Source organism: Rhinolophus hipposideros, assembly GCF_964194185.1.
Source record: "Rhinolophus hipposideros genome assembly, chromosome: 12".
Classification (NCBI taxonomy): Eukaryota; Metazoa; Chordata; class Mammalia; order Chiroptera; family Rhinolophidae; genus Rhinolophus; species Rhinolophus hipposideros.
The window spans coordinates 8,811,002-8,835,140 of NC_138058.1; the positions used below are offsets into that span (position 1 = coordinate 8,811,002).

General features: G+C 40.0%; 2 protein-coding genes across 4 annotated transcripts in view; both read right to left on the minus strand.

The window, feature by feature from the left end:
* The window catches only part of IL18R1 (interleukin 18 receptor 1), a 39,072-nt gene extending 36,926 nt beyond the window's left edge, over positions 1-2,146 (minus strand). The window contains exons 1-2 of one of the 3 annotated variants that reach the window (XM_081068264.1): positions 1,694-2,146; positions 1,495-1,599 (exon numbers count right to left, since the gene is read on the minus strand). The gene's annotated coding sequence lies outside the window, so the exon portion shown is untranslated. Of the gene's footprint in view, positions 1-1,494 lie in introns of all 3 variants that reach the window. The other 2 variants (XM_081068265.1, XM_081068263.1) reach the window with 2 other exon arrangements.
* A 2,640-nt stretch (positions 2,147-4,786) lies between these two features.
* IL1RL1 (interleukin 1 receptor like 1) lies at positions 4,787-20,771 on the minus strand. Its single transcript, XM_081068762.1, has 11 exons — positions 20,680-20,771; positions 19,661-19,875; positions 18,867-19,077; positions 17,671-17,845; positions 17,412-17,574; positions 16,009-16,080; positions 14,430-14,571; positions 14,195-14,337; positions 11,243-11,389; positions 10,067-10,234; positions 4,787-7,137 (listed from the first exon to the last, which is right to left on the minus strand). Exons 2-11 carry the CDS (start codon positions 19,719-19,721, stop codon positions 6,746-6,748), a joined length of 1,674 nt encoding a protein of 557 aa, XP_080924888.1. The 5' UTR covers positions 19,722-19,875; positions 20,680-20,771; the 3' UTR covers positions 4,787-6,745.
* Between the last annotated feature and the right edge of the window lie 3,368 nt (positions 20,772-24,139).

Sequence of the window (24,139 nt, forward strand, 5' to 3'; positions counted from 1 at the left end):
CATAGTTGCTAAGCTACTTCGAAGTTCTGTGTGGTAGAGCACCTGAGCCCCGACCAGGCGAAATGGTCAAGCCCAGATTGTAGAGAGTTTCAGTGACCCACAAAAATGGATGTAGGTTGCCTCGATGTAAATCATTCTTACGAAGGAAATACAATTGAGCACCTCCTAAGATAAACTGTCTTGATAAAAATCATAACACCAGTGATTTTTTTAAAAACCATAATTCTTTCTCTACATTGGTTGATGCATCAGTATTTCACTCAGCCTTTGTGATGTTAAAACAACTGAAGGCAAAGAGGAAAAATGACCTCGGACACACACATATGTGCACATACATACATGTGCACGCACACGCATACACTTCCTCTCTAAGGAGCAAAGAACTTATGTTGAATTACGTTTCTCATCTGCAAGACCAGGAGAGCCATTTCCATCTCATAGTGCTGGCCACACAGTTGTCTGTTGTTATCTGTATGCTGCCAGGTTCCCTGCAGTCTCTGCAGCTTGGCTCAATGGTTGCCATCTCAAAGAAGCTCCCAGCAGGCTCTGCTCCCAACAGCCTTTGTCCAAGCCTACACCACGAGCGTTCCCATTACTTCACTCTCTGGTGACTTCCCTGAGGTAGGGACCCTGTCTTTCTACTCTGTTCCCAGACCAGCTGTCCAGAGCCTTTGTATGTGGTTTTGTGCTAGGGGAGGGTGTCACACTGTGGCAGCACGTGCACAAACCGTTTTCCCCCAATTTGTACCCTCCCAGTCCATCCAAAGCCCTGGGTTGAGAAGTGTGCCCCAGATCCCAGCACTGCATAGCACCAAATAGGTATTTGCAGGTCCCAAGAATGAGCAAGGGAAGAGGGTAAAATGAACACAATCGTCCGGTGTCTATCTGCCTGAGATGGCCCAGTCATGAACTTGTCTCATCACTGCTATGTACACTGCCAGGGCTCTAGTCACTGGAGGCACCATGGATTAAAGATAAAGGTTTTAGAATCAGGAAAATTTAGGTGTGAATCTGGGATCTCTGACTTCGTGTCTGGATGCCCTTGGATAAATTACAGAACCTCTCTGTGCCTTGATTCACCTCTTTTTATTCAGCCTGTAGGAAGATCAAATGAAAATAATGCATCTACATGTTTTGTACACAGTGTTAGACACAAAGTTAGTACTTAATAAATGAAAATTATCACTTATTTTAGCTGTTCCCGCTTTTCCAGAAAAGAAAAAAAAAAAAAGGGAATGCTTTAACATCTAAAAGAATACCATCAGGGGAAGTTGAGGATGCTGTCTCCCCATTATTCATGGGTGTGTGTAAGTCTGTATACACATAAATAAGTGATATTTAAAATTATATGTACACGGATATATAAATATAGACATATACATAGAGAGAGAGCGTTCCTGCCAGGTAAGTGTGGGTTGCCCCCTGCCCCAGGGCAGATGGCAGAGAGCAGTGGGGAGCGGGGTACAGATGACAGCAGCCCCGCGCTATCCTTACCTTCAGACGGGTGTCGCGGAGGCTGGGGCGGGGCCGGCTGTCCCTCCTTCACCCTGGTGGCGATGGGGGAGACAGTTCAGAAAGCAGGTGGCAAACAGCAACAGGCTGTGAAAAAAGAAACAAAAGAGAGGAGCGGCAAGTGTGATTAAAGAGATAAGGCAACTGAGAAGATCGAACAAAGAAAAAGAACAGAAAGTACTAAGAAAGGAAAGGCGTCTGTGAGCAGCAGGCTGGAAACTCGGCTGGCGAAAGAGCGGGTGGGGTGTCGCGCGGGGCACCGCGCAGCGTCCTCGATGGAGGATGCTCCCGGTCTGGGAACGCTCCAATCCAGAGTGCTCCTCGTCCGGGGTTTGCTCCTGCCCGGGAAGACCCCCCACTGTGAAGGTGCTCCGGGGCGGGGATACTCCGGGGCGGGGATACTCCGGGGCGGGGATGCTCCGGGGCGGGGATACTCCGGGGCGGGGATACTCCGGGGCTGGGGTGCTCGGGTCGGGATGGATCAGCTCCTCTACCCAGGCGCCGGCCCACGAGTTAGGAGAGCGACTGCATCGCGGTGGCGACGGCGCAGCTGAAAACTCCGACGCTTTGACCTTGCCCCGGGGACGCGCCGCCGTTCCGGGACTTCGGGGAGGTGGGTGGTGGCCGTGTGAGCTGTAGGGCCGGGAGGAGGCGCGCTGGTGCCGCTGCGACGCACCCTTCAGGCCGCGGAGCGGTGTGCACCAGAGTCCAGGAGGAGTCGGTCACCTGCGCGGGGCCCAGCGGCCACCTCCGCATTTAAGGGAAGAGGCTGGGGAGGGATGGGGACAGGAAAGAAGCTAAGGAAGAGTCCCAAAGACAAGGACAGGTCCCTGCGGTGAACTGAGGTGAGGGGGAGGTCACTGTCAGAAGCACTGAGGTCTCAGGTCTGTCCTGAGGTCGCTGATTAACCTCAGGGATGGGGGTTTCTCCATTGTTGGGGTTTCCCTCTTGAGAGGGGCGTAGAGCTGTGGAATGGGGACTTTAAATTGTTTACAAGAAAAGGAGGCCAAAGGAGAACGTGTGTTTCTAAATTTCTACAGTGTGGGAGAACTCAGGATACATTTTTAGACTGGTCTGTAATTGGTTCTTTCAAACAAAAATGAAGAATGAAATTGTGGCTGACCGGGAAAGGGGATTTAATGAGACAGTGATTTCCATTCTTTGTATCAAATCAAAATAATTAATCAAATGATAAATATAATATATACAATACTAACATAGTATAATATACAATAACTATAATAATAAAAGAGAAAACCATATAATTATCTCAATAAATGAATATTAAAAGCATCTGACAAAAGTCAACACCCTTTCTTGATTAATAACGCTTGGAAAATTGAGACTACAAAGGAACTTTCTTCATCTGATAAAGAGCATCTATAAGAAACCTACAGCTAACTCCATAATTAATAGTGAAACTTTTGTTTTTTCCTAAGATGGGGAACAAGATAAAGATATCAGCTCTCGCCTAGGACAATCATTTTGTATTAAGTAAATAAATAAAAATAGAAGGCATAAAGATTGGAAAAGAAGAAATAAAACTACTGGTTTTGACAGAGGATATAACTTTATGTAGATCACCTTTTGAAACATATACATATATATAAAGAACTGGAAGTAGGTGAGTTTAACAAGACCATGGAATACAAGGTCAATAAACAAAACTCAGCTGTAATTCTATACATTCTTAATGGAAATTTTGAAAATGAAATTTGTTAGAAATACCATTTACAATAGCATAAAACAAATACCAAAGTATGAATCCTTTGAAAGATGTATAAGTTATCTACTATGAAATCTACAAAATACTGCTGAGAGAAATGAAACACCTAAGTAACTGGGAAAATACACCACCTTTAAGGGTTGGAAGATTCACTGTTAAGATATCTAATCTCCACAAACTGTGGAGTTTATAGAGTCCATACACCTTTAAACGCTATAGGTTATAGAGTCCAAATATTTCATGCAATCCCAATCTAAATCTCAGGAGGGATTTTCAAAGAAATTAAGAAGCTATTTCTAAAATTTATGTGAAACTGCAAACAATCTAGAATAGAACAACCTTGAAAAGAAAGTTAGAGGACTTACAGTAATTTGAAGTTTTACAGTGAGGCAGTAGTAATCTTTATAGTGTGATATTTGCATGAACATATAAATGGAAAATAATAGAGTGGAATAATAGATCCACACATATATAGTGTGTTGATTTTTCACCAAGGCACTATGTCAATTAAATGGGGAAAGAAAAGTCTTTCACAAATGTTGCTGGAAAAATTGGGTATCTCTATGGAAGAAAAAAATGAACTTTGACCCTTACCTAATTCTATATACAAGTACTAATTCACAATGGATCATAGAGCTAAACATAAAATCTGGAACTGTAACTATTTCATAAAAAATACGTAGGACTTGGGGTAGGTAAAACAAAACTTGGCTGGGACACAGAAAACACTAACCATGTAAGAAAAATTGTTAAATTGCATGCCATAAAAATTAAATATGTCTACTAATCAATGAAACCATTCATTAATATTAAAAACATGAGTAGGTAAGCCTGGAAAAATTCTCACTTTATGTCTATTTGAAAAGGAACTTGTATCCAGAATATAACATAATTTATATACATCAGCAATATGAAGAAAAACAACAAAACCTCAAAGCTCTTCTTCTCCATCCTCCAATTTTTCCGTTATTGAAATTGAGGCCCAGAGAGGCCAGGTGATGTGGGAAGTAGCGTGTGAAGTTAGAGAAAGGGATGATGGAGAAAAGAGCTCAGCCATGTCAGCATTTCCCCTCCGGTTAGCCCTGTTTGGGTTCTCTGAAGTGTTTCCTTCTTCCTTCCCCTTACCCACAGCAGTCTCTAAACTCCATAAGGTAAGAAGATGTGTGTCTTACTCACCTGTGTACTTTCCTTCGCAGCCCTTCCTCCCCCTACCCCTCCCAGAGAGATAGCGCATGTTTAAAAAATGCAAATGTTTGTTAAATATTTGCAAAGACGCTTATGCTATAAAGTTAAAATATATTTAAAAGTAAGAAATATGGAGCAAATCAAAAACAAACATATGCTGGAACCAAAGAGATTATTATAAATTCCTTGTTAAAGATATTCTATTAAGTTGCTGTAGAAAGATCCCAAATTTGTGTGTATGCTTTGAAGAAGCTAATGTAAAGAGGGAAATAAAATCAGTTCCAAAATGTCTTGTGTCCGTAAATCAATAATACATCTGTCATTCAAACTGGGTGGGGAAGCAGGAATGAAGACACATTGATTCTAATAGTGAGGCTGGAGAGAATTTATTCTTTAGAGGTTCTCATTGAGAGAGATGAAGTATAATCCACATTACAAGAAACACAGCCAAGTGCCATAACAACAATTGCCATTTATTGAATTCGTACTCTGGTCCAAATACTACTACTTTTTTTTCCATTTGATTAGCACAGAAATGCAAAGGGTTTTTTGGTGTGATTATTCTCGTTTCACTTAAGGTAAGTAGGTTTTAGAGAAGTAAAGTAACTTGCTCATGGTCGCACAGAAAACGACTTGTTGATTCCAAATTCTATGATGCTAACCAATCAATTATACTGATCCTTTTCATTGGCTAATTTTTCAGTAATTCCAAAAAGATCAGATGTCACCACACAAGAGTACAATAATGTACCAGAGTAAGGTAAGCAGGTAGCAGATAAAGGTACAAGATGCCCAAGTAAATGTGAATTTCAGATGAAGTTTCATCCTCTGAGTTCAGCTGTCCTCTTTATCTGGCAACGCTAAGCCAGGGAGTAGAGATTTAGATGACAGGGTATCCAGAGGGATGAGTAGTTATAGATCTATTAGGCAACCTTCCAGAAATAGGATTTCTTTTCAGGCGAGATTCTGCAAGGTATTGAATGACAGTGAGTTCAAGACTATAGTCCCTGTCAAGGGTCTAGAGTGAAGTTGTTTTGTTTTGTTTTGTTTTCAGGTAAATACAGAAGTTAAATACACTTTATTAAACAGTTCAGCTGAGGGTAGAATGTCCAGGCACTTGGAAAATCTGAGATGTAACAGGACTCCCAGCCTGAGGGCACCCTCGGCCTTAGCTCTGGATCCACTGATGGGCTCTGTGGTCCCTGAGGTCATGTGAACTTCAGGGTTGTTCTGATGGGAGTGGCTTTGACTGTGCAAATTCGCTTCAGTTTTGCCAAAACAGTTCTGTCAAATGCCCAACTAATTTCATAAAAATGTTACAACAAACAAACAAAATTTCTTGAATTTTTAAAAAAATGTACTTGGGAGATGTAAGATATACTAATATAGTCATTGCAGAATTACTTATAATGATGGCTATTTGAATTGGATACAACTTAAGTATCTAACAATAAGTAATCAGGCAGGGCGACTGTAGCACAACCATGAGATAGGAAACCAAATATTTTAAAATGTTAAAATTTAAATGACATGTCAAATGTTTTGATCATGATGTTAAGTAGAAAAAATATAAAAACTACACATTGTGTGGTCTCAGCTGTGTAGATGGTATGTTTAAGTTCAAATTAAGTTTTCTTCAAAGTACAAATTTACCAAAATATTTAAAAGTCATAATCTTAGGATGATGGATTTGTGAATAATTTTTGTTATTTCCTTCTTTTATACTTACTGCTCTATCATTCTTATAGTGAGAAAAAATATTTCTAAAGAGAATAAAAATCTATGAAAGACATGTAGGACTGAAAATAAACTTGATTATAAGGGCAGTTGGGTAAAGTGCTCCAACAAAACAGGCAATGTTTAGACAATAAAGTTAAGCATCCGATCAAATAAAATATAATAAATCTGGGCATGTGGAAACAAGAATTACTACCCATGCTCTGCTTGAGGGAAATCTGAGTGTTCCTCAAGCTTACATGAAAATTTAACTCTAAAACTCTGAGTTGGATGTTCAAAATGTAGAATATTGATGAGGAATAAGGACGGGGAGCACAGGAAAAGAAAAGGGGCACAGGGAAAAGATCACAGGCCACAATGGAGAAAGACCAGAAAAAGAATAGGCAAGGAAATGTGGGGTGGAGAGAGCGGGACTGAGGATCAAAATTGGGGGGGGCATTTTTTGTCCACCCAGAATCAGGAAAAAGGGAGTCAAGTTTCTCAATGAAACCTGAGACCTGAGTACTCTTGTCCTTCTTACTTCTTTCACCTCGGCATCCAGTCTCTGGTCCAGCTGGGAAGAGCTCCCAGGTTAGCACATCCGCGCTAGCACGACTGCCCCTGCGCACTCAAGGAAGCCAAATTAGAAGGCTTTTTTGGAAGTTTGTTTGGCACAGGCATTTGGTACCTCACGCGCTTCCAGAATCTGGAATTCAGGGACCGCTTGTTGGCCACGTGGTCTTCCCTCCACTTGATGGTGCCCTGCATGTCCACGAGGTGCCTGAGGGTATCTTGAAACTCCCCAAACTGCAGCCCGCCTGGCTTGCTCAGAGCCTCCATTTCAATCAGAATCACCTTGGACTCGTTCTGGATGAGGGCGCTGTGCAAGGCGATCTCCTGCTCGTAGGCAAACTCCTTGCTGTGTAAAATCTGAGGCGTGAGGATAAAAATGTGCCGCCGACTCTTGCGGATGTTGGTTTCCACCGCGGTGGCCGCATCTACAGATAAAAGACATGCAGGTTCACTGTCAATGCGTTTGTCAGTCTAATCCCGTGTTTCCCCAAAAACAAGACCTAGCAGGACAATCAGCATTAATGCATCTTTTGGAGCAAAAATTAATATAAGACCCAGTCTTATTTCACTATAATACAAGACTTTGTTTTTAATGTAATATAATATATAATAATATAATATAATATAATATAATATAATATAATATAATATACCGGGTCTTATATTAATTTTTGCTCCAAAAGATACATTAGAGATGATTGTCCAGCTAGGTCTTATTTTCGGGGAAACAGGATCCTTGGGTCATCAATGTTCTGAACTTTTTGAAAAATGTTAGTATTATAATCTGGTGGGAGGATTCTTTCCCTCGCTGAAACAGAGGCCTTCAAGTTGAACGAGAATATAGAGGTATGTAGGGGAGACAGAATTCAGAGTCATTAACTGCATATTATCTTTTTAAGACACTAGCTGCCATGGTTTAACAGGGTAAGAATTTTAACACTCACATTAAAGAGTGCAAATTCAGGAACCCTTGCTCTTTGGAACAGACTAACGTCTCTAGGACTCTAACGTCCACTTCACCCTCTAATAATATCTGTTTTAGAAGCTGATTCAATCCAGACTAGAACAATCTTAAGGAAGATAGATTCCCTTAACAAGTCAGTCTGATAAAGCACCAGCTCCATGGAGATTTCGCTTAACTTCTGGGAGGCTATAGAAAGAACATGTGAAACATCCAGTTTTCACTGCAAGGAGGCGACGACACAATTAGGAAACCCAACCATGAACAGAACAACTCGAGATATTCTTAGAGAGTGCTGGCTAAAAGACTGCCAATCCCCACAGTCTGAAATAAGGAACTGAATGTCGTTATAAATAGTGCCAGATAGAGGCCTGTGTCAGTCAGGATCCTAATGAAAACTTGGCACACTCAAAAGGGCTGACGAAAGAGGGTTTTGTGAAAGGACAGTCTATAAAACATGTGGACAGAGCCAAGAGAAATCAATAAGAGATGGTATAGAACCCCATAGCTGGTAGTATTAGGAAGCCATTACACCCTCCAGTATGCAGGGGAGGAAGCAGTTATGGCCACCAAGGAGTGAAAAGGCCTGAGGAAGGCCAACTGATAGGAGCCCTGCTCCAGGAAAAAGGAGTACAGCTACCCTGGCAACCCCACCCAGAAGGGTCAGGGATGTGCTCCTTCCCTAAAATGTACCAGTGCCTCCCATTGGCCAAACCCTGTATGGAGCAGAGAGCAAGGGAGTGATGAACTCCATGTGATCAGCCACCCAGGGCCACTGGATGGAAGGGGTTGCAAAGTAGAGCTGAAGAAGCAAATGGAATGTAACTAGCATGGGAAGAAATACCTACACTGGTCAGTCATAAACTTTTGCTAAGGGAAGAGTGAAGTTTCGTGTTGTTTTGTTGGATTTGACATACAGTGGTACCTTGGTTTTCAAATGTCTCTGTAGAGGAACGTTTCGGTTTACGAAAGTGCCATGAATTTTATGGATCTATGCTATCATTAGATAGTAAAATTCATGATAAATCTGCAGTTTTAGGAGTTGATTTTAAAGGTCTTGAATGGATTAATCCATTTTGCATTACTTTCTATGGGGAAACTGTGTCTCGGTTTTCAAACATTTCAGAACTCGAACGTTCTTCCAGAATGGATTATGTTTGAAAACCGAAGTACCACTGTACTTGGATTGGGGAAAGGTCAGAGGACACACTTGAGGGAGGAGAAGTGAGAAACCTTCTTAACTAAAAAACAGCACCACAGAGGCAATACAGAGGCAGCTTGAACATCTGTGAGCTAGCATTCTTATTTGGCTGGGGAGAGGTGTAACTAGAAATAAGGCCGATGGACCTGAGACAGAAGAGATGCCGAGCTTGCGGCCAGATATACACATGATGTGACATCATGAACAGCTGGAATCCCAGTCATTTAACATGAAAAGGGCATTTGCAACAACTCATTACTCTACTTTCATGGGTCACCAGTAGGGGCCGTGGGGGAAGAAGAGAGCCTCCAGAGAAGACTTGAGTTACATTTTCCTGAACTGTACATTTTAAAAGTCTCCCACGCCATTGCTAGGCAATTAACAGTACTCAAATATTCCAGAATAAATCAAATGAACCTTGTGTGAGTACCTTTAAATCTATAGGCACGTGAACCTATCTATCCTCCTTACAGTAGGAATGCTGGTTTAAATTCAGTTTACTAGACATTAACTTTATTGGACTTATGCTCATGATGACCCTGCCTCATCCACATTTCAAATGCTCTCTGGTTTCTGTGGAATTCAAGAAGGGTAAGGAGGGTTCATAGGCATGTGACACAAATATGAAGGGAAGAGAAGGACTACTGAAATGCTGGCATTGGGGAACAACTTTCCAAAGTACATGAAATCGACTAGGAATATTAAGAAACAGAAGATACAGTTCTACGTGTTCTTGTGAGAACATAAATTTGCAACATGTTTCACCAATATAAGGGAAAACACACAACTCTCCGAGTTTAAATATTTTATCCAATGACTCTGGATATTACAACAAAATTCTTCAGTTTTTAAGTCTTCCTGCAAATCTTCTAGTGAAATTGAGAGATGTTGAATAATAATAGTGGGGGACCTGGGAAGTAAAGTAGGGGCAGTGTCCCGTTAAATCCACAAAGCCAGGATGCCTTGCCCTGTCTTCACATCCCTGACACTCTGTGAAGACCTCACGATCAGGGTGGCAATGGGGACAGGAGGAGCAAAGAATAAGTATCTCCTTCTTCTGGACAATATTTATCAGCTGTGGTCTCAAGGCCTGGAGTAATGATTGTAATTCCTTATCAGGGATAAAGACCATCTATCTCTTATCCTTCTCATGAAGTAAATGTCTGTGCCTGATGTATATTGATAGTATTACCTTCCCCAGGTAGCAGATCTCGCCCATAAATGAATAAGTTATAGCCACATTTCTTTTCAAGAACATCAGGCAGAATCTCGTGAACAAAATACTCTACAGGACTGATCGCCTCCGGACTATCTTTCTGGTTCCGTGGATAGATAACATAAGCATCATAGACCTTCCCATCTGAAAAAGAGAGCAAGAAGTACAAGTTTGTCACTTGGTTCTAAAAAATTCTCATTTGACTCTTAGTAGACATTCACCATTGAGTTTTATAGTTGTTGTATGCCATCCTCCAAAATATTCTAGAATCTAGAGATGATCACAACAGTCTATTGCCACAAAATGTCATCAGGAAATCCATCTTAATCCCAAAGTCCTCCTTCTCACTGTGTCAGACTGAATGATGGAGAACAGGCAAGAGCCTGTCTAGCTTAGTTTAAACCATATTGTCAAGTTTCATCAGTTATGTATTAATAATTATGTGTAGTTATAGATAAGGCATAGTGTGCTGGGCAGATCTCAATTTCATCTTTGTTTCTCCCACATTTCCCCTAGGGAAGCGGAAATGCTGAAGGGCTAATCATGGCAAGCAAGTAAAGTTTCTTAAGGGATCTGAATTTCCCACAAATCCAACAACTAGACCTAGTTGAATGGACCGTATGGAAAAATCTAAAGTATATCTACCTCTAAGTGAAAGAATAATATTCATATTTAGCAGACAAAACTATCTTTCCTGTGTGCAATTAAGTGCAGAGTTAAGATTCTATGGAACAGTTTGGGATACAATACACCTGCTTTCTGATGAACCTGTCTAACCTCTTCACATCTAGAAAACAGGAACAATTTTGTTAATGTGTTAAATTCCATCAAGTTTTACCAATACACCTTTTCCCAAATGTGTAAGCCTTTCTGGGCTTGGGGCAGTCTGTTACTGGGGTTTATTCAGTAAGAACGACAATCATATGGGGGAAGAGATTTGAGCTGATGAGGTGAAGCTCAGAAACATGAGAGTGACAAGGCAGGAGGAAGAATGGCCTCTGAGTGGACTCAAAAAGATTTCCTGATCATATGCTGGCAAGCAAAAGGGAATCTGGTTTTCAAAGCATAAGTTGCAAAAGTTTAATAGACAAGTAACCAACAGCCATTGTAGGACCTCTTCTTTTGAAGAAGAACTTGAAACTTGCCACTTACCGTTCCTAGTTTTGTAAGGTCTAGCTATGTCTCTCCAGAGCAGAATAACCTCAATCCAGAACACTTTCAGCATTATCATCATGACATTGATTAGCAATAACAGTATGCCAAATCCTGCAAGTATGTAGTAGGTGCTTTGATGATCAACTATTCAAAAGATAGAGGGAGGACAAAAATCATTATTATGAAAACAAAGTAAAATAAACAAACACATGGATGCTGGCCTCCAGTGCAGGTACCAGAGATTCATACAAGAGACACCTACTTAGAATTGTCAAGGCTGTGCTAAGAATCAGTAAATGACCATTTATTGAGCCCTACTCTGTGCAAGGCACCAGGCTAGGTATCGTAGGGGAGTCTCAACGGGTATAGGGCATAGAGACACATGTAAACTTAACTAAGATAGGAGGGAAACACATGATTTTAGCTGAAGAAGCTATTTAGAAGGAATATTCACTCATTGCTGGACAGGACAATAAGGGCTTCCAGGAAGAGGAGGCCCCTGAAAAAAGGCTCACATTCAGATCACTGCCAAAAAGGACATCAGTACTACTAGTCCTGACGTGAGATAGTGCTGTGAGCCCAAGACTAGAGATGGGAGGAAGTGTGTATTATAAGGAGCTTGAGTAGTCCAATTTGGGGAATTAGTGGAAGATAACGATAAGAAAAGTGGGCCAGGGCTAGCTTCTGGCCAACTTGAGGCTCCAGCTGAGGCATTCAGCCTTTCTTCTGAAGGTCAGCGGAGCCATCAAAGATCAAAGAGTGATGGGTGGGGTATTAACAATGAAGTGGTTTTCAAGCAAAATTAATCTGAGGGCAGTGGAAGGTTGGTTTCTGTGGAAAGAGACCTGCGTAGAATGGACAGGAAGTTTCTGCAGTACTTGGGGTGAGAAATGAGGATTCAAACTTGTTTAATAATGAGAAAGGAATGGACAAGCCTGGGGTTGGGGACATCCATAGGTCCTAGGGACTTACTGTGTCTGGGGTTGGTGGCATAGGAAAGCAGGGAAGAAATAAGAGCCGTTTAAGCCTCTAAAGCATATCTAATGGAGAAGTCACACTGCTGGGTCCTAGGTCCCACGCATACCCTTTACTTCTCTTATGGCGAACATTATTTATCCATCACTGAACTTTACGCTGTGCTCACTGCTTCACAAAATACATATGCAAGATGGTCCCCATTTTCAAGGGCTTGGAACAGATATGTACAAGTCAAACATCAGAATGTGCTCATTAATAGAATTTGTGGCTGTTTTACGTTTTACTTCCCTCTTTAGAACTGTTAACTAACATAACTTACAAACAGTCCCACTTGTTGATGAACATGAGAAGGATGTCACATGAGAATTGGTTATACAGTTCTCTTTTGATTTTCATCTCAAATCTCCATGAGCTCCCCTGTTTGACCTGCATGATCACAGGCCCACACGTAAACTTTCCCCCAACTGTCCAGTAGCTCCCTGAGTACGCAGCTGTGTGAGATCAAGATTGACTGAGGTGAAGCCACTCAATGCTGGCGGGGAACTGAACATGAGCAGACAGCTTACAGTCTGCACTGCCATCGGTTTACATGCTCGGTTTTCCCCAAGTAAATTATTTCAACAGGATTCCTCTCCAGTTGACTTTTTCTAAAACTCTCTTGCCAGGAATCTATACATTTTGTGGAGATTTTTGTCGATGTGACTGGCTGTTTTCAACGGAAGAAAAGTAGTTCATCCAAGACATTAGAGGAAGTTGAAGTTCAATCTCTTCCCAAGTGTTAATGGCTTTAGAAATGTATACATAATTATTTTATGTGATGACAACACTGAATACTTTTTATAAGTGCTTATAAACAGGAAAGCACTGCCTGGGCTTGAATTCTTGCTCTATAACTCTAGTACTTGGCAAATTATTCAACCTCCCTTTGCCCCAATTTTCTCATTTTTAAAATTAGATGATAGTGATAGTCTTTTCCTCCTGGAGTATTGATTTTTTAAAAAAATGAGAAATTAAATGTAAAGTAATTAGGTCCTGGTACATAGGAAACAATGAATAAATATGTAATATTATTATTATGAGTATCAACTATTTATTTAATAATATGAGGACATAGGCTTTTTAAGTTTTTGTGTTTAAAATTCAAGACCATGCTGTAATTTATTTTATTCTATGATTAGAAATAAAGGAATGCATCTTGACAATTTGACAAGAGTAGCAGCAATTTTTGTTTAATTTACACAGTTGTTGAAACAGAGTATAACCATGTTGATTTGCAGCAAAACAGGTGAAAGGTAACAAATACAAATAAACTAGAAGAAACACAATCACCAAGTACAGATAATAGGAAAGCAACTCCAACCCAGATGTAACCAGAGAACATTCTTAAGATGACAACGTAAGCAACATGTCGGGATAAGAGTTTCTTACTGGAATGGGCAGTAATGAAATACTTCCTTTTTATGCACTTTGCCAACCTCACTAACAAGATGCATGGGTTTTTTTTTTTTAATGACAAAAAATACATTATAAAAGGAAACATGTGTATAATGTGTTATAGAAGGTAACAAAATAATATATTCACAGTTTGCTGTTGGTGTGTTTTCTTTCACATACAGTGAGACAAAGAGACCTAGTGAAGTTAGAAAGCAGAAGGACAACCAAGAAAGCAGTTGGGTGTTGAAGAGGAACCAACAGGAGGAGTAAGAGGTAGAGAAGGAGGAAGAGGAAGGAGAGAAGGAAATAAAGCGGTAGAGGAGCCGCCAGACCAACAGAAACATTATGAGAAGACCTCACTGCAGAGGTTAGTGTTTGCAAGAGGAGAAGACCGTTTTATGAGATGGGCCACTTCTGTTGTCTTGATGGGTCGCCCTGGAACCACACTGCAAATACCTTGTTCTCTAAGAAAATGGTTTCAGCTTTACAGCTGATACAGCACACTCTGGTGGCCAAAGTCTTAGAAACACTTCTTACTTGGCTTTTTCCTTAGTCTTATGGTGTGTCTTCTCAAGCCATGCAAATTCAGGGCCAGACAGTCGTACCTCAGCGACAAATCTTCTTCTCTTACATCAGCTATTCTTAAGACGATGCTTAGACAAGTCAGGTCATTGCTAGAACTAAGAAGGCAACTTGTTACTTTTAATGCTTACTTTGTCGTTGCAATTGTGTGGAAGGGGCAGGGGGTGCTTAAACTTCAGTAGGAAAATACCTTTGATTTTGCTCTTGCCCCACTTGAATTCTTGCTTCACCAAAGCTCCTAACTTTGATTCCGTTAACCTCCCACAGGACGGCAGCTGAAAACTGAAAGCCTTTCCCAAAGCAAGCAGAGCAAGTAAAGTTGGCCGGTTTTCCTAAATGAGAAGTAAACAAACTCATCAATAAAATTAAATTCTGCAACTAGTATTTAATATAATGTAGAAAAGTTCATTGATCACCTAATATGTGCCGTGAATTGATTTCCAATCCCCTTCCTCATCTTTACCACGGTCCCTTTTCTATGCCCTCCCTTTTCCTCCTCCCCATCCCCATGATCTTCATTTCACTAACAATTCCATTGAAGCTTAGCTCCCCACACTCCTCTCATCCCCAGTGAAAAGTAGACAAGAGTGACTCTAGCTTCACCACATTACGATACAGTATTTCTCTTTACCATAAATTTGAATTTCATTTTAACAGCTCTCTTGCACACTGTTTTCCTCCTTTCAAATTTTATTTACCTCTCTATAAGCTACCTTGGTAAGTAAAGCATTTTGACTGGTATTTAATGGTCCAGCAAGAGCCCTCTCCATGCCAAGTTCCTTAACTGGAGAATCCCTCCTTTCACAACTGAAAGCATAAGGGCTGCCTTCCTGCTGTGGAATGTGCATTCAGCCATCCCTTCTGAGCCCTTGGTTCCTGTGTCTAGAATTAGGCATCTGAAGAGGGATGAGGGGCTCAGCGTCTCTTGGAAGGGTCCAAGGGTATAAATAACCAAGAATACCTTGTGTTCTAGTGGAAAGATTGACCAAGTGACACGGGAATACAGGGGAAGAAATCACTGCAGGGAGCAGGGTTGTCATGCTGCACATGTAAATGGTGGCCCTGGACTCCAGAAAAACGAGGCTCTGATCATGCTCTCTGACAGAGAAGGAGGGTGGCATGGGGGGATTTCAGAGAGGAGGTGATATTTGAGCTTAGTGTTGTGAGGTGACAGGGAGACACGCTGTGGGCAAGTCAGGGAAAAATATGGAAATGTTGTTTATCAGCATAAGAGCTGTGAGGTAGACAGTGTGGGGGGACACGGGGTACATGGGGTTAATGGCTGCAGACGGGCCAAGAGGAAGGTGAAGACCAGGTGAGGGGACATTCTATGGGCTAAGAACTTTGAATTGTATCCCACCTTTTGTGGAGAACCAGGAAAGGCAGAGATGGACAGAGTTAGAAAGTCTGGGTTCTCGTCCTTCCATCATCATTGATTATCCACAACCTGGGGCATGTCGTTGATCCTAGCTGAGCCTAAGTATCCACAAGGGTAAAGTGGGAACAATTTCTCGATAAAAGTGACAACAGTACATGTGAAGGCACCATGAGTTACAAAGTGCAATCCAAATGTAAATGCTGCCTATTGCTGTGACCACGTATTCCTAACATTAACATGTGCCAAGGCAGGTGGGTCTACCCGTGACATCTCATTTAATCCTCAAGACCCACTATGCTAATTGCATGACCCCGACTTGGGGAATTCAGATCAGGTGTCAAAGGGAAGGATTTTCCAGGCAACATGTACAGCGTTCTTAAAGTTTTCTTACCGATTTCCACGTCCTTTGTTTCATTTTGTGGAGGGGCTATAATTACTGGAAATATAGAAAAGCCTTCCTGATCTTAAATCAAAGACAAAAGAATGTAAGTACTAGAAGAGCATTTAGATTATCATCAATATAAAGCTTGTATTTTCATATTTTTATTCTATTTCATAGCAATATTTTTCAAATTTTTATGGCAATGACAATGACAACAAATTCACACACACACACACACACACACACACACACATACTCATGACTGAAACAAAAAAAATTCTAGTAACACTTTCTCTTACTTTCTATAATGCTCTTTGATACTTTCTATTCTTTTTTATCTCAAACAAATAGTAGTCCAACCCATTAAATTAATCACATCACCAAACAATTGTTAGAAAACCACAATTTTACAGGAAAGAAGAGTTCAAAAGACTCATGAGATTGATAAACACATAAATCCACACTTCTGCTCACAGCTTTCCACCATCGAAGCCCTTCCTACTAGGAAATTCTAATTCCCAGTGGCCCTGATGCCTAGAGACATGAAAAGAGGGTGCCTGGAGCACCGCTGCATTTCTACACCCCTTGGTTCTCAGGGTGGTGTGATTAAGAATCCCAGCGGGTTTTGATGTGAATCAGTGAGAGGCACTGATAGAAATGTGGTCTGGTGATGCTTATTCTACAGTGGAACTTTGAAAAACTGCAAAGAAAACTTTCCTCCACTACGGCTTTGCCCTAAGACATCTGCCACACCTATTGGTTCTCCTTCGTCTACAGCCAGAGCTCAAGCTCAGCTAGGGAGACACATCTTTGTAGACGTGATACTTCTGATTGTGAACTCTCCCCCAAATGGGCTTTTACAGAATTGAAAGCATATTTGAAGAAAAAAAAACTCATAATTAAGTGACCTACATGAAGTTACTGATGATGTTGAAAGCATTGTAAAACAGGATTGAAAGCTGCTCAACAATATCTATGTATCTTTACGAAACTTCTCACTCACTACTAATCCAGTGAGTTATACTAAAAGCTAAGATTTTTTTTTTCTATTTATAGAGCCTCTGACAACAAATTGGGAGAAGGAAAGTTAAGCTTGCTCTCCAAATAGCTGTATGGCCATTCAAAAAGTTAATTAAGTTAACATTCACATCACACGATCTTTGAAAAATGAAGTCAAAACGGAGAGAACAGATATGGCTTTGAATTAATAGCGTAATCTCCCTCTGAAATTTCTTAAATCTTGATAATGTATTTAGAAAATCTCTTTGCATCATGGTAGAGACCATGCAAATTAGACAAAGCAGGAGGAAGTATCAGGCAGGAGGACGAAGCACAGGAAAATCAACAAGAAGGTCCCCATTCCCACATAATCTGCTGTCAAATATTCTATTTTGTTAAATTCGGTAGCTTACCTTGAATTTCTAATGATCTGGTTGCCGTCACAATGTAACTGACTCCATTTTCATTGTGCATAAATTTGCATGTATAATCACCCTCGTCCTTTCTAGTTGCATTGTCAATCAGCAAATATGTCCCTTGTTTATAGTACCTTGATCCTTGAAGAGCTGTACAACCCTGAAATGAAAAATGCCATTCCACTTTCAGTATTTCTTTATTTACATCTATTTTCATTGTGTAATGTTCAACTATTTCCCCCCAGTTTCCTTTTACCTTAAACCACTCAACAGGTCCTGTCCAATTGTAGAGGTTAATGGTAGGACAATATATTCTAGAATTTTTTGGTGATGTAGATGTTGTTGAATATATCAGGTCATCTGGAATTTTGCAACCTGGTTGTTTCTTATGTATGGTGATATTCACGTATCCAGTCTTATTGAAGCTAGAACTGTGAAAGTAAATCAAACAACTTTTAAAAATTACTTAGGATTATGAAATAACTTCACCCAAATCTACCTTTTACTAATTTTTTTTCTTTTTACAACAACTGATAGAGTGGTTTGTTTCTTTTTTAAAAATAATCATTACAATCTGGGGCTTTAAATACTATTTTGATACATTTGAGATAAAACATAACCCTTACGGCAGCCCTAAAACATTATTTTATGCACTATATCTGCGATAATGCTAAGAGTCCGATAAAATAAAGGTAATTAGTATTTATTGACAGTTCACTATGTACCATTCATCATGGTAACATTAACTCATTTTATTCTCACAATAATGTTTTGAACTGGGTTATATTATCAATATATTTTACAGATGAGGAAATTGAGGGATAAAGAAGTGACTTGCCAGCATCATACAGCTACCCGGTGAGCATGAATTTAAAACCGAAACTTGTCTGACCTCAGAACCTAGGCACAGAACTACACACATCCTGCCTTTTAATGTAGTTCATCTGACATTTTGTATGTACCAAATACTGGCACAAAGTCAAAACATTAAACAATTTGTATGTAGAGTAAGTACTTTGTAGGCACACAATCTCACATAACCCTCTTTAGTTTACCTTAGCATAAGGCACTGGTAACTGCCCCCTTTGCACCCACCATAGGCCTCCTGGATGCCCATCACCTAGGTTATTGGTTTTTGTGCTGATTTGTTCTGACTTCAGCCAAAATTGAGCAATTAATCCTAGTTCTCTTGGTTACCAGGAAAGCTAGGCCTTTTCTAACTGGACTACAAATTAATCCCTGTAGTTATCCATCCAAATAGTTCATAATCATAAGCCTAACCCCCAACCTGACGGTGTTCCTAGAAGCACTCTTTCATTCAAATCATTTTGTAAATTCAACTGTTCAAGAAAAGACTACAAAGGAAAGAAGGAAAGTGAAGGCAGCTCACACTATCAACTCTTACAGAAAAGAGAGCAAGTACAAAGATGATGATGGCTGCCTGGAAACTACCTTCTGACAATGCAAGTATACATTCCAGAATCTCCAACGTTGGCTGGGAGAAACTTAAGATGTTTCCCAGAGGCAAACATGCGATTTTCTTTCTGGGTGGTAATACTTTTGTTGGTTTTTGAGTAATACCAGTCCACATGGTTTCTAGATTGTGCGTGTCGGGGACATGTCACAATTAAAGCCTCATTTTCCAGGCCCCAGGATGATTTGCCTGCAAATAAAAAAACATGTATATATATATATGAATATGATCCTGAAAGGATCATATGAAAAGATGACAATTACTATATTCTAGGATATACCCTTCTAGGATTAAATTGAGAAAGGATCCATACTTTGTTATACTTTAACTGAGAAAGAATAAACAAATGATTAAGATTTTTTATGAAATGTTCTAATGGTTATCACAGATTAATGGATTAATTTGGAGCTAAATCTCCCAAACTGCTCCAGTGGAAAAGCAGCCATGTCGATCCACACAAAATACATTGTCAATCAACAAATGCTTACAATCCTTCTATGTACAGGCACCAGATTAAATTTTGACATATTTGAATATGTAAAACTAAAATTATGATAGCTTCTTATGCATAATTTGTCCTGATAGATTGGTGATGAATCAATCTGTACCAAAGATTGACTCCTCTGTACCAAATGAGTACAGAGCATAAATGAATTTTCCAGGTTATGATTCAACTGAAATAAATGGAAGCAAGCAGTTTAAAATAAGGCAGAAGTTCTTGGAATTACTTAACTTAAACATTTTTAAATTATAATTGAAAAGTAATACTCACTAAGCGTAGCTACTGTGGAAAGTTTGAGAAGTGTTAAAATTGCCAAGACGCAAAGTCTCATTCTCAGTTTGTCAGTCGAGCAAGTGTTGATAACTGTTGAGATTATTCAAGTTGAATCGGTGACATATGATAGTGCAGGTCTCCCAGAGGAAGCTCTTGGTGCTCCAAGATTTATCCAAGATTTATCCTTGGAAAGAGCTGTCAGCCTCTCTCTACTGAAAAAGAAATCACACAAAATCACAAGCAAAATATTTACAGCCATGAATTTTACTTGCTTTATACTCCCCCTAGGAGAATTAATCAACAGGTGTTTGTGACGTATAAATATTTATAACAGCAGAGTTTCAGACATGCATCATTGTATTTATTCCTACTGAACCTTTGGGCCATGTAGGCCTGACCATCGTCATGGTATTTCACAGTCTTATGACAATGGACTGAAAGAAGCTAGGAAGAAAGAAAACGAGTTTCTAATTTGAAAAAATTAGAACCATAAAATTCAACAGATGCTAGAAAATGTAATATTCTAGATGCTAATATGAAACCACAGACATCCACACAGGTATGGTGGCGGTGTGCACAAACATCACTCACACTCAGGCACACATGCAAATGGTCATCAAAAAGCCACTAAGGAATAGGAAACTGATGGGTAAATCATTAATCAAATAGTCACCATGGACACTACAATGAACCCTCAAAATTTGTCCCTGCCTCAGGTTTCCCCCAAGACTTACCAAAGACTTTCTAAAACTACTTGAACATCTGTGGGAAATAATTACCTGATTTCCCTATTTTTCTTTCAGTAAAAGAATCATTTAACTACTTTTTTTTTTTTCTTGAAAAGTCCGGGGAGGGGTGGAACCAATACAGAACTGGACAAATACAAGAATAAACACAACACCCTAAATGTATTTCAAGAAAGCACATTTCCTTTAAACGTGAGTTGTTGATACTTTTCTTATGACATGTATAGAAACACTTTCATTACAGACTTTAGATAAGTAATTGCTGCTTACCTGACTTGAAGGACAGAACACAATGAGCTGCAAGTCAATGGCAGAGCCCACAATAGCGTCCAGCTCTGTCGCTCTGTTCTTGCAGACTCCTCCCATTCAAGCACCCTCTTTTATTTTAGAGGGGAGACACTCAAGCACAGCCTACAAGTCACCACTCCACCCACTCTGAAATTTGACTTTTGCCAAAGTTCATGACTAGTTCAAACATGCTGTACAGAATGTACCAAGAATTCTTGACCTTAACATATAAATATTTAAACCCAGGGACATTGAACTTCAAGGAAGTAATCAGATTATCTCCCCCTATTTTAGCATCAGTTTCTTAAACTGAGCGATGCTTGTTGTTTTTTGCCCTCATATTATTACCCTTTTGGTTCTAATTAATCCTGAAATCTTGGGACCTTGACATCACTCTTCCAGACATCTCTTAAAACTTCATCTGGCAGATGTTAGCTGGGCAAGCTCAGCCAGTGTTGGCAGGTTTGGCGCAGAGGGTTTCAAAAGCAAACTGTGTGGATAAACAATGAGAAGTAAACAGGATTTGAGGGGGGGCTGGCACTGTTTTGTTTGTGGTTACGAATGTGACCCAGTCTCATTCGAAAACAGATTCCAGCTCCTCAGACTTAAGTCCTTGTTGAGCTTTCAGACTGTTTGGAAGAAGAAAGTTTTTTAAAGGAGTTCAGAGAAATAGAGGGGGTCTGCGAGTAAGAAGGCCACCTCAAAGGAGTAACGAGGAAGACCATAACCCTCAACTCTTGAGCTCCACGTAAAGTACATGCTAATTGCAAAATTTGGTTGTAGCTACACATTGCTGGTATCACTCTATTATGATGCTCTTATTATCATCCCCATTTTACAGATAAGGACACCGAGGCACAGAGAGGTCAGAGCAACTTGTCCAAGTCACATACTGCTGAGACGTAGAGTCAGAATTTGAACCCAAGCAGGCTGCCCCCAAAGGCTAGATACCTAATCACCATAATGCCACCAGGTGAGGAAGGTTAAGAGAGGACCCACTGCCCATGCCCACGAGGCAGCATGACGATGGGAAGGGCGCGGAGGTGCTGTGCACGGGCAGCCACTATTCCTGTCACAGGCCAGCAGCTCATCAGAGTACCAGGGGCTCCTTGGGCGCTCACAAGAGCTGCTATGATCCCACTCGGTGTGTGGGCACTGGGAAGGGAAGCTGAAATATGTACAATATATCTAAAGATATGTACCTGTATCTCAAAGGAAATATAATGAAATGCTAACGGTAGTAGCTACCCCGGAAGTGATATTATAGATAATTAAAATTTCTTTTTAATACTTGATGAAAGACAGAGAGAGAGAGAGAGAGAGAAGGAGAGAGAGAGAGAGAGAGAGAGAGAGAGAACATGTGCTGCAATAGTTCTAGGTGGGTTTTTGTAGTATCTCCAAAATTGGTTTTAGTTACACATTGCTAGTATGACTCTATTATGAGTAATTCAACTTAATTTTGAAACTCAGCACATCCCAGAAGGATTCAGGGACTAATTCCAGATAATAATAATAATGAGAATGATTAATAATAATAATAATAATAATAATAACAACTAAGTTTTCTCTAGAACTCTCTCTATGGCAGATATAGCAGTGTCTCCTCACCAGCGCCACCCCACCCCTGACTGCAGCTGGCAGGCTGTGTCATCTGCATGGGGTTCGATTCAATTTTGGACACTGGTCATGTGCTCTGACAGAAGACATGTAGTCTTGTCACCACTTGGAGATTCATCAGGAAATGTTTGCCATAAATTCAAGGAATTAGGCTTGCTTCTTGCTAGTCTCCACTTAGTTGTCAAAGTTTTTATTATCAAGACCATATGAGTTTTGGCACTGAGACCACAGAATCAGGCGTGCTTGGAACAGTAAACTCCAGACAACGTTTGATCAACAAAATAGTACGAACGTAAATGTCTTATACTTGAACGTGAACTTATATTTTGTATCCTAAAACATCTTTGTAAACATTTTATTAAATGTAGGCATTTATTCATGAAATTAGGCCACACTTACATTGGTTTCTTGGTTTTAAATAAAATTTCTGAGTTAAAAATAAGGTTTCCGGTAGAATTTTAATACAATAACCATGAAATCTTACAGAAGCATTTAATGAAGTCTAACTATTAGTATGAAATAATTCAGTCATCCATTCAACAGTTAAGTCCTGACATCCAAAGTACCATACTGTGTAGTACTTATCATCAACATCTTTGAAATTTTACAGATGAAAATAAAAACCCAAGAATGAGGCTGGTTAAATCATTTGACGAGGCCCAGCCCGCTGTGGCTGGGATCAAAACCAGATTTGTAGAACCCGAAAGCCAAAGCAATCTTTTTTCCTAGTATCAACTTAAAAAGGGAGAGATTGGAGTAGTAAAGCTTTCCTTCTTATAGTTGCAACTGGGTTATTATTTAACAGAACAAACTAGTCTAATTTCTCTTGAACCTCTTCTTTACAAAGAACTAAACCATTGTTGCTTCTAACTACTATGACACCACCCAGTGCAAAACTACAGTCATTTATAGCAACTTAACAAGACAAAATGTGAAAGGCAAGGTCTTTTAATAAATAAATAAAAGAGAGATTTTGAGCAGCCATGAATTTCTGCCAAGTTAATCAGAAACTTTCTAGTGTCTGCTTGTTTCTCTGACAGATTCCAGCTTTTTAAGTTTTCTCAGAATTGCTCTTCATTTCCACTATTAATCTAATCTAATTTGGTCATAACTTTTTTCTGATTTGGGGATTTCAGTTTTGAAATCTTGCGTGTCCCTCTTTATAATCTAATTTGCTAACATTTCCACGAAAATAAAACAAAACAAACAAATAAACAAAAAACCCTTTACTGCCAGAGAAACAGCTAGCTGCAAGCATTTGGAATAGGGTGCCCAAATATTTCGTAACTTCCATGACATCATGCGAGGCTTATTCATTTGTCTTGGCTGGTGTTGTAGCTAAATAATAATAAAATAATAATAAAGATGACACGATCCAGAGCTGGCCTAGTCTTACTATAAACCACAGAAAAAAACAAGAAATGTCTGTTGTTAAACTCCCATAAATTTAAGTGGCTCAGATTCTCCCTCAATAATTCTCACAAGAAGAAGGGGAAATCTTTTCCCTATTTCATTAGAGAATATTTTTAGATGCCACTTTCAGCCCATTTGTACTGATGAAATGTTTGTAGAGCCTGTGATGACATATGAGGCATGTGCCATTAGGTGGAGTGGCCTGTGCCTCAGGAGAAGTCTCTGGGCCCAGCTCCATTCCCTGTGTCACCTTGGGCAAAGCACTTGGTTTTTTATTCTTCTTTGCCATACTCCAAACTCTAGGAGAACTCAACGCTCAGCTCCTTCTCTTCATCTTCCTTTTGGCTGTATGCAACTTTTCCCTTCAAAAACTAGAATAGACTGGTATATATTCAAGGACAAACTAGAATTA

Bases quoted from the DNA above. Each gene is read 5' to 3' on its own strand.
- IL1RL1 (XM_081068762.1), bottom strand. From the start codon at position 19,721: ATGAGACTTTGCGTCTTGGCAATTTTAACACTTCTCAAACTTTCCACA. The intron at 19,078-19,660 runs GTGAGTATTACT...TTTTATTTGCAG, and splicing joins TTCCACAGTAGCTACGCTTA to GCAAATCATCCTGGGGCCTG. The intron at 11,390-14,194 runs GTAAGAAGTGTT...TCTTTTGAATAG, and splicing joins AAGACTAAGGAAAAAGCCAA to TTGATCATCAAAGCACCTAC.